Source organism: Medicago truncatula, chromosome 2, assembly GCF_003473485.1.
Source record: "Medicago truncatula cultivar Jemalong A17 chromosome 2, MtrunA17r5.0-ANR, whole genome shotgun sequence".
In the NCBI taxonomy this organism is placed as follows: domain Eukaryota; kingdom Viridiplantae; phylum Streptophyta; class Magnoliopsida; order Fabales; family Fabaceae; genus Medicago; species Medicago truncatula.
The window spans coordinates 45,525,073-45,535,919 of NC_053043.1; the positions used below are offsets into that span (position 1 = coordinate 45,525,073).

Here is a 10,847-nt window from a genome sequence, read left to right on the forward strand (position 1 = left end):
TTGACCAAAGCGTAAATAAAAACATACCAGAAACTTTTTGCAAAACCCAGGGTTCCAAACAGCTTCGCAGCTATCTTGTGTTGAGCAACAAATGCAAAAAGCTCCAAGATTTCATCTTCATCCAAAAAAGTAACCAATCCACAAACTGACAAAAGCAACAGAAAACTAAGAACCGCCAAAGAGTTTTCGGTATTTTCTTTCAAGTTAGCTTTCAAATCAAGTGCTAGCTTCAATGCTTCTTTTACACAAGGTTTGTTATTTGGTGATTAATTAATTTGATAACAGAATTCATATTCATAAACACACAAATGGTGCTTAAGTACTGCATTACAAAGATATCTAAAATATGCACATTATTAGTGTATTAGTACCAAAATAAGCACATCATTGGTGCATAAGTACATAATTTACAAAGAAAACCAAAATAAGCACATTACTAGTGCATTACTACCAAAATAAGCACATCATTGGTGCATAAGTACTTAACAAACAGACATCCAAAATAAGCACATTCCTTGGTACATAAGTGTCATATTACAAGGTCGTAAAGTTAATCCTTAACAACAAATGCCCTGAGTGCTGCCATACAAAGTCCGATCTTTGGATTAATTGTTTCTTGAGTCGGCTCACCATCTCTACCACAACTTTCATCACCATTATCTGCCACATTCATCTCACCATCATCAGATACAGTTTCATACATCTCATCATCATCATCAATCACAAATGGTGCTTCTGAGCTGCTACCAGGACCTTTGACAATAGTTCTCATCTTGCTTGTGCGTAGTCTTCCACTTGTTCTTCTTTGTAGTCCCAAATGTTTCACCTTTGGTTTGTTTGATTTCTTTGCAGCAGGGGCAATAGGAGGTCTTTCTGTAACCTTTACCTTCTTTTTAACATGCCCAGGACCAGTAACAACAGGAATGCCAAGAACAACAGGAGGTCTTTCTGCCATTTTCGCAAAAAAAACTGCAACTGAGTTCTGGTTTGTTGAAGAAAAGAGTTAAGGAGAAGAAGAAGACGACGAAGCCAACAAGGAAGAAGAGGGTGGAAATCTGTTTTTACGTTTTTTATTTTGATTTTAGTCCCTGAGCATTTGGTAATTTTGCATTATTTGTACAGGTGTGATGATTTTGGGCTGAGTCAATATTTTTGGACACGTGGATGTGCCGTGTCACTGAACCAATGCCAACTCGTGGTCTTTTTCGATGACAATGTTAATGAGGGACTAAATATAAATGGGTTCAAATATTATAGGGGTAAACTGTAACGATTTTTTTGTAGGGACTAAAACCCAAATTCGCCCATATTATAGAGACCAAATGCACAAATAACCCTAAATAAAACTATAAATAGTTGCACTGATAGGACTATTAAGTGCCCCTCAATGGTTGTCAGAATATTGAACCTACATTTTAACTTACTTGGTTTGCACTATTTGCAATCTACCTGAAAAACTAAATATATCTATCACTAGCAGAACTATAATTTTATAAGTAAAACTTAGCTATGGGGTTTTTGCATTTTAGATTCATTAAATATCAAGGGTGAAAAATATAATCCAACTTAGTTTGACAGAGAGTGTGTGTGATATAAAAACTGGACAAGCCTTTCAACTTGACTGAGATACACTACATTTTTCTTTACAAGACTAAGAGCGATATACTACTTTAACATCATTATTATTATTTTTTTAAGAAAATGTAGATCAGATTATTAAAAATATCAACATCATTAAACTAGATAAGAACATTTACCCGATTTGCTTCCCTCATCAAAATCTTTTATTAACGGTTCATATTGTTTTTCTCTCAACTCAGACTCCTTCCGGTGTCCATCAAATTTTTCCAGCTTTGACTCAGGATCCTTAACTTGTCCTTCAAACTGTTTCTCATTTAACTTGAGCTCTTTGACCAGTAGTTTGAACTTATTCTCATTTGTCTTGAGTTCTTTCCATCGTTCTTCAAATTGCTTCTCTTTTGATTTGAGTTCCTTAACTTGACCTTTGAACTCCTCCTCCTTTGATTCAAACTCCTTCACTTGACCTTTGAATTCCCCCTCTTTTGAGTGGAACTCCTTCATTTGTTCTCTGAATTTCTTTTCTTTTGATTCAAACTCCTTCACTTGTCCTTTGAGTTCCTCCTCTTTTGACTGGAACTCTTTCATTCGTTCTTTGAATTGATTTTCTTTTGATTCAAGCTCCTTCAGTTGGCTTTCGAAATGCTTCTTTTCTGATTCCAGCTCCTTCACTCGACCTTCATGTTGCTTCTCTTTTGACTCAAGCTCCTTCATTCGGCTTTCAAAATGATTCAGTTTTGATACCAAATCATTCACTTGACCTTTAAGTTCTCTCTCGTTCAATTCATGCTCCTTCAATCGGACTTCATCTTGCTTTGCTTTCGACTCAAGCTCTTTCACTTGGCTTTCTAAATGCTTCTGTTTCAATACCATCAATACCAGTTCCTTTGCTTCGCCTTCAATTTCCCTCTCTTTTGGTTCAAACTCCTTCACTTGGCCTACACGGTTATACTTTGACTCCAACTCCTTTACTTGTCTTTCAAATTGCTTCTTTTTAGATTCCAGCTCCCTCACTTGGCTTTTAAATTCTCTCTCTTTTGATTCACACTCCTTCACTTGACCTTCATGTTGCTTCTCTTTTGCCTCAAGCTCCTTCATTCTCCTTTTGAAATGCTTCTGTTTTGATGCCAGTTCCTTCATTTGGCCTTCAAATTCCCTCTCTTTTGATTTAAACTCCTTCATTTGGTCTACGAGTTGCTGTTCTTTTGACTCTAACTCCTTGACTTGGATTTCAAACAGCTTCTTTTTAGATTTCAGCTCCTTCACCTGGCCTTCAAATTCTCTCTCTTTTGATGCATGCTCATTCACCCGGCCTTCATGCTGCTTCTCTTTTGATTCAAGCTCCTTGATTCGGTTTTCAAACTGCTTCTTTTTAGATTCCAGTTCCTTTACTTGGCCATCGAGTTGCTTCTCTTTAGAAGCAAGTTCCTTAAACTGTCCTTTCAATGGCATCAATTTTGTATTGAGCTCCTCCACCCAGTTATTGAAATACCTCTCTTTAGATTCCAGCTCATTCACTCGGTCTTCAAATTCTTTTTCTTCGGATTCATGCTCCTTCAATTGGCCTCCAAGTTGCTTCTCATTAGACTCAAGCTCCTTCATGCGGCTTTTGTAATGCATGTGTTCTGATACCAAATCATTCCCTAGCTCCTTCACTTGGCTTTCAAATTCCTTCTGTTTTGAAATGTTATCGGTGATTTGACGAAGTTCCAACTCTTTTGTCTTGAGTTCTTGCTTGCGCTCCCGAATCAATTCCTCCACCAAATAGAGCTGTCCTTCCTTTGCTACAAAATCCTTGACACATTCTTCAGTTTTTACCTGCATTTTCTTGTGAGCTTCTTCGTTAATTCTTCCAACATAACTAATTTCCTTTTGCTTATTTTCAAGTTCTCTGCAGCACTCCTCAATATCTCTCTTTATGGAATGCAATCTCTTCTTTTCTACTTGCATGTCCCTTCTGCGTTCCTCAAATGATTTTTCTATAAATGCAAGTTCTTTTTTGAGTTCGGAAATTGATTTATCAGTTGACATGGCAGGAACATAATCATCATTGTCCTTAACGTCATTATCATCATATGGTTTCGGGGACACCTTGGATTTCTTCATCAAACAACATAAGGAATTGTTGTTATCAAATGCCCTCTTAATTGGCAGTGTAGTAGCACCCCTCTTCTTAGCAAACCTTGCTGACAAAGGAACATCATCATCATCATCATCAGATTCAAAGTCTTCACGTGAAGCTGAATGCGATGTTTTTTTATCGAATGATGCAAGCCATTTAAAATTGAAGTGCTCTTCATCATCACCAACACAAAAAATTGGCTTATCAGAAGCCTCAACAACATCCATCATTGAACTATAGAAACTGTAAACTCTCGGATATTAAATTTACACCTCAAAATCCTGTGAAGAAAAGACAAAACCTTCAACTTTTAGGGAGTGAAAAATTTCTAGGACTTTAATAAAATAATAAATTATATTTCCATTAGTAAAATTTTAACCAAACGAAAAATCCCTAGAAAATGGACATTCAAAGTTTTAATCATAAAACAATGGGCATGTAAAAAAAAAATGTAAACTTTATAAAGTTTGAACATATAAAAACAGATTTAGTAGCGCTAACATTGCATGATATTGATTTTATTGAGAAATAGCATGAAGATAAAAATGTTCCAGAAAAATGTAGAAAAGACATGAAAAAAAGTGGAGATTTTTACCAATTAGTTCAGTTTGTGATCCACGCCGACGACGGTGAGATACAGAGTTCCGAGTTGTTGAACACGGCGGAGGGGAAGAGCAAGAGAGAGAGAGACGAGAAGACAATGTTTTCTTCAAGTCTCAAGTGACTTTGTTAGACCATATACACTATTCATATAGTATATATATTTTGATTTTGTTTTTATTAATATATATAACTCAACTCCTAAAAATATCGAAATTGGTCTTATAGGTCCTAGCTCAACTGACAAAAATACCGAAATTGTTAGGCCGGATGTCATGACGGGGTTCGAACTCCGATATCTCCACTTTATGTGTGTGAGTTTATGATGACTTTATCATCTCGTCTATCTACCAAATATATATATATATATATATATATATATATATATATATATATATATATTGAAATTGTTATTTCAGTTCGAATCGTGACACATCCACTCTTAATATGAGTTTACGATGGTTTTATCATTTCGTTTCTCTAAAAAAAGATAATATGTAGGATATTGTTCGATACTTTTCGACGAATATCTTAAAAATATCAAATTTTTATATTTTTTTACTAAAGACCAATTAAAAATATCAATGGTTAAAATTTTACATTAACATATATAAAATAGTTAACTAAGTATGTGTTTGGTATCACATTAGACGTGTTACCGTGATTTTGCAGAAGCTACAAAATATAACTTAAAAATCAAAGTGGATAATCATTGTTTTAACCTATCCACTCCAATACCAAACATAAGTTAAGCCACTTGTTCTAGGTTGTTCTAAGAAGGAGAGAGTATTGTCTATAATACTCCCTCCGTCTCTTAATGGATGACTTAGTTGACAATATACATTATTGACTTGACATACTTTGACTACATTTTTCTACTAATTCACAAAGATAAATAATATCATGTAAGATGTTGTTGGATTCGTCTCGATGAATATTTTTAAAATATTAAATTTTCATAATTTTTTTTAGTAGATAATTGAAGATATCAAAGATAAAATATATGTATTGGTAAGTGTGTCGAAGTCAACTAGATCATCTGTTGAGGAAAGGAGGGAGTAACAATTTTTATTACCACCATAATGCTATAATTACCCCAACTAAATCTCACCAACTTAATGTCATTTGGAGTACATCACACAATTGATACCCATTCCTTTCCCAATGCACTTTTTCCTTCAGGCAATGTACTATCTTTTGGTTTTTCCACTTAAATGAGGAAGATGATCCTAGGTAGCAGCTAGGATCTCGCTTCATGCCATCGATGCTGCATTAATACAAACTTTGGTTCATGTCATTATTTCAACATGTACTTACTACAACATGCTAATGTTTTTTAGGCAATTCTCTTTGTTCTCAATGTCAATAGTAATGTTTTTGTTTTAAGAATGTACTAAGGAATATTTAAAAGTGAATGTCAACATGTGTTCGGACACGTGTTAATATATTACAAATATATATTATATTTTAGAAATTGTGTCAATTTATATTTTTAAAAGTTAAAAATTAAATTATTTTAGTAAATATTTGTTATTTGTAGAATCCTTGGTATGTGTCTTTTATAATATCAAATACAAAAGTATAGGTCAAATTTTCAATAATTAAGGTATGAAGATGAAATTAGAAGAATAAAAAATATTCCAATAAAATTTGGTAGTAATGTAAATTTCTTTTACGCTTAGACTAAATTAAACAACCTTACAAGTTACAATGCCATCCTTTTAAGTTATTTCCTAAAATACTTTTATAACTATCTACTTCTGTGTGTTTTGGTTGGATGTATGTGAAGAACAAAAAATTACATTGTTGATCGATGTATGGAAATTATTTTCTTATTATATGCTATAAATATAGAGAATTGTTTACATTAACCTCACAAAAGTTATCAATATATTAAAGACTCAAACTTGTCAAAAAAAAAAATATTAAAGACTCAAAGAACACTCACAAAAGAATTTACATTAACCTCACCCAAAAGCACTAGTTGGGGTTTGAACTCAAAAAAGTTATTAGCTGAAAATAACATACAATCGGGTTAACCGTAAGCCAAATCAAAGGTAGTTAAATCCAATGTAGTCAAACAATATATTACACCAAAATAGTATTTTTTTTTTCCCTATAATATAGTATATTTTAAGTTAAAATAGTGTATCTTAAAAAAAAATGCCATGTATTCCCTTCACAGTTAAGATGACAACAAAACTAGTGCCATATCAAAGTTATATTAAACAATAAAAGTAAAAATGAAGTAAATAAAATGATGAACTAGAGAAAATGAAACTATAAACCTTTATCAAAACAAAGGAAGTTCCTGGAATAATCAAGCAGTGACAGAACCACTATTAAGTATCAAATCCGAACAAGGGCTCAATGCTCCTTGCATTTGCGATTGAACACTGAGACAGAGACGAAGATGGTGAAACCTTTACTTTAGTGTTTGAATTGGGAGAATGATCTTGTGTAAATATATTTTGCAATGACGGTTCCATTGCTAATCACAGAGCCGCCAAAACTTTTATTGAACCAATGACGATTTCCATTACCACATTTCTTTACATTAGGTTTTTCTAGCACAAATCTTTCTTTATTCTTCTCAACCAAGTGATATGCACAGCTGAATCAAATTGCTTCCTCCTTATAAGATTCTCAACAAAATCTGCGAGGTCCAAAAAAATTAATTTCATCAAAACTCAACACTTACTAGAACAAACATTAAATAAGTTATAGTTAACAAACAAAAACTTACCGGATTAGACTGAATATTTAAAATTCGTTAAACCATTTAGAAAATGGAAGAGATGCGTAAAAAGAGAGATAAATTTCAAGTATATTTCATTTTACAAGCATTAACACAAAGATGTCAATTTTCTCTTAACAAATGACAGAACTGAAACAAAATGAAGCCAATTACACAAAATGAAGCCAATTTCAAGTCTATTTTGTACCAACGGGTAATATCTTAAGGGTCAGCTAACTTGTGCCCTTAAGGCACATGTTAAGGAACCTAAAAAGAGCAACTTTGCATTGGAAAACATAATATTTTAACTTTCAAGAAGTTGAATGCACGACATTTAATATGTATATTTCTATAATGAGTTCCTTAACATGTGCCCTTGAGCGAACAAGTTAGCATTTGCCATATCTTAATCATAGCATCTTTGTATCTATTCTGTGTAGTTTTTACTTATCATCTAAAAGTAATTGACCTGAGCAAATTTAAACAACAGTGGTCCGATTTCTTAAAAAGGTTCATTTCACCTATTTCCTTTACTATCTCGGATACAAGCAAGGAACTTAAGGTTTTTATCATGAATAGCTATTAGTTAACCACCTTATCCTGACTGTTGATCAGAATGGCAGGGAAATCATAAACAGAATATTACTTGAAATTAAAAAAAATAAAAAATCTCACCATATGAGAAAATGACAGAAACATGAACTAGAAGCTTATAACTGTTAGCGGCCAACTCTCGGGTGGGATTTAGTCCCACATCGGATAGATAGGAATTTTGAGAAGAGTTTATAAAGAGGAGGCACTCCTCACAGTACAAGCCGGTTTTGTACGGATGAGTTAGGCCTCGATATTCGTTACAATAACACCATTACACGAAAATAAATTCAAAAAGAGATTCACAGAAAGACTTGAGATACATTAGCTATATTTTCCATTTTGGCTCCACTTGTTCAATTCAATGTACCACGTAAGAATTCATAATCGATAATCCAACTCTACAAGGACATTCCTAGATCAATAAGACACATCTAATGATTTGAAGTTAATTCAAAAAACCTCATACCAAATTAAGAAAACATTTGCAAACCATATTTGAAACATGGTTCTAAGATTCAACATTATCAAATAGAATATGAAGCTAACTTACCAGAAACTTTATTTGCAAAACCCAGGGTCTCAAACAACTCAACTGCTATCTTGTGCTGAGCAACAAATGCAAAAAGCTCCAACACTTCATCTTCATTGAAATAAGTAACCAATTGGTAAATTGACAAAAGCAGTAGAAAACCGAGAACCAAATTATTTTCAGTATTTTCTTCCATATTAGCTTTCAAATCAAGAGCGAGCTTCAATGCTTCTTCTTTTACACAAGTTTTAATATGTGGTGAGATTTTCATCAGTTGTTCTAGCAGAAAGATGTGGTTCTCTTCAATAATCGCATCATTGTCTCCCTTCTTATACTTTTGAATAATGGGGTTCTGTATTATATCCAAAACAGCATGTGCTGGATCTGAAAATCCTTGCAGATTGACTTGAATGTCATCACCAGGGGACTCAGGTTCATCAGTCTGCTCAAATGGGAGCAACTGCAAACTTGTTCCAACAATGGCAGGACTAAATTCATCATCCATGTAACATGTATCTGCATATAAAGACAGCGCATATTTAAGCTCCCTCGTAAATGTGATCAGATTATTAAAAATATCAACATCATTGTAAGAAACAGTTGAAATGAAACTCTTTCAATAAATTAGATGAATAAGAACATTTACCAGATTCATTTTCCTCATCAAAATATTCTTCTATTAAAGCATACTGTTTCTCTGTCAACTCAGGCTCCTTCAGTTGTTCATCTAACTTATTTAGCTTCGACTCGGGATCCTTGACTAGTGCTCCAAATCGCTTGTCTTTTAATTTGAGCTCTTTCACTAGTACTTTGAACTTATTCTCTTTTGACTTGAGTTCTTTCCATTGTTCTTCAAATTTCTTCTCGTTTAATTTGAAGTCCGTAACCTGACCTTTGAATTGCTCCTCCTTTGATTTAAACTCCTTCAATTTACCGTTAAATTCCTCCTCTTTTGACAGGAACTCCTTCATTTGTCCATCGAATTTCTTTTCTATTGATTCGAGATCCTTCAGTCGGCTTTCAAAATGCTTCTTTTCTGATTCCAGCTTCTCCACTCGGCCTTGAAATTCATCCTCTTTTGATTCAAACCCCTCATCCCGGCCATCAAGTTGCTTCTCTTTAGACTCAAGGTCCTTCATTCGGCTTTCAAATTGCTTCTGTTTTGATACCAAATCATTCTCCAGCTCGGCCAATTGGCCTTCCAATTCCTTCTGTTTTGAAATGTCATCCATGACTTTACGAAGTTCCAGCTTTTTTGTGTTGAGTTCTTGCTTGCGCTCTCCAATCAAGTTTTCCATCAAAGAGAGCTGTGATTCCTTTGCTACGAATTCCTCGACACATTCTTCAATTTTCCCCTGCATTTTCTTGTATGCTTCCTTAATTCTTCCAACATCACTAATTTCCTTTTTCTTATTTTCCAGCTCTTTGCAGCACTTCTCAATATCTCTCTTTATGGACTGCAATATCTTCTCTTCTACTTCTCTTTTCCCTTCACATTCCTCAAATGATTTTTCTACAAATGCAAGTTGTTTTTTGAGTGAGGAAAATGATAGATCAATTGACATGGCATGCGCTTTCATTCTCGAGAAAATAGGAACATCGTCGTCGTCGTCATCATCATTGTTGTCGTTATCAACGTTATCATCATATGGTGTCGGGGACACCTTGGATTTCTTCATCAAACCGCACAAGGAACTGTTGTTATCAGATACCTTCTTAACAGGCAGTGTGATAGTATCCCTCTTCTTAGGAAACCTTGCTGACAAAGGAACATCATCATCATCTTCAGATTCATAGTCTTTACAAGAATCTGAATGCGATGTTTTTTTATCGAATGATGTGTGCCATTTAAAATTGAAGTGTCCTTCATCATCACCAACACATAAATTTGGGTTATCAGAAGCCTCAACAACATCCATGATTGAACTATAGAAAACTTTAAACTCTCAGCTATAACACAAACACCTCAAAATCCTGGGAACAAAGGTTAAAAGCTTCAACTTTTAGATTTGAAAAATTTCTAGGACATTGATCAAATAATACCCATGAAAATACTCAAAATAGACATTTCAAGTTTTAATCATAAAACAATGACCATGTTAAAAAAATGTAAACTTTTCAAGTTTCAATATAACACACATTTAGTAGCTCTAATCTATAACATTGAAGATAAATATACTAATAGACATGAAAAATAAAAAGAGAATGAAGAAAAAGAAGTGAAGGATTTTACCAATTAGTTGAATTTGTGAAGCTTCCATTGGCGAAAGATTGAGTAAACCCTAGAAGAAGAGAATAACATAACAAAATGAAATTTGGAGAGTGAAATAAATGAAACAGACACAAGAAAGAGCATTTTGTGTTGTTATTTTTGGTTAGGCATGAGCTTGGTTCGTATGTTGAAGTAGGCCCCACAAAATAGACTTCTTGATGGGCTTAAATACGTATTTCATCCTTGTAATTACGGGTCGTTTAAAAATTGGTCTCTGTAATCGCTAATTCTGGCAATTTATCCTTGTATTGTTTAATCATTTAAAATTTCGTCCCTCTCCCCACTTAATCACTGCCATGTCACTAATTTGATGACGTGGCAATCACTGTCATACATGAAATTCCAATTTTATCCCTGGGTTTCCAATTTTTTCTTCAATATTTTGTCATCTTCTTAAGGGCAAAATTGGAATTTC

At 33.8% G+C, this 10,847-nt stretch overlaps 2 protein-coding genes across 3 annotated transcripts; both read right to left on the reverse strand.

The window, feature by feature from the left end:
• Window positions 1–321: 321 nt before the first annotated feature.
• On the reverse strand, window positions 322–4,406 carry LOC25487790 (involucrin). 2 transcript variants are annotated; one of them, XM_013609796.3, is made up of 3 exons: window positions 4,296–4,406; window positions 1,758–3,981; window positions 322–948 (listed from the first exon to the last, which is right to left on the reverse strand). In XM_013609796.3, exons 2-3 carry the CDS (start codon window positions 3,928–3,930, stop codon window positions 551–553), a joined length of 2,571 nt encoding a protein of 856 aa, XP_013465250.2. In that variant the 5' UTR covers window positions 3,931–3,981; window positions 4,296–4,406; the 3' UTR covers window positions 322–550. The 2 variants fall into 2 exon arrangements, with proteins under 2 accessions (XP_013465250.2, XP_039686740.1); XM_039830806.1 differs by having other exon boundaries at window positions 756–982.
• Window positions 4,407–6,471: 2,065 nt separating this feature from the next.
• On the reverse strand, window positions 6,472–10,511 carry LOC25487791 (stress response protein NST1). Its single transcript, XM_013609797.3, has 4 exons — window positions 10,394–10,511; window positions 8,807–10,134; window positions 8,182–8,676; window positions 6,472–6,956 (listed from the first exon to the last, which is right to left on the reverse strand). The coding sequence occupies exons 2-4, from the start codon at window positions 10,077–10,079 to the stop codon at window positions 6,868–6,870; spliced, it is 1,857 nt and encodes a 618-aa protein (XP_013465251.2). The 5' UTR covers window positions 10,080–10,134; window positions 10,394–10,511; the 3' UTR covers window positions 6,472–6,867.
• Window positions 10,512–10,847: the final 336 nt, after the last annotated feature.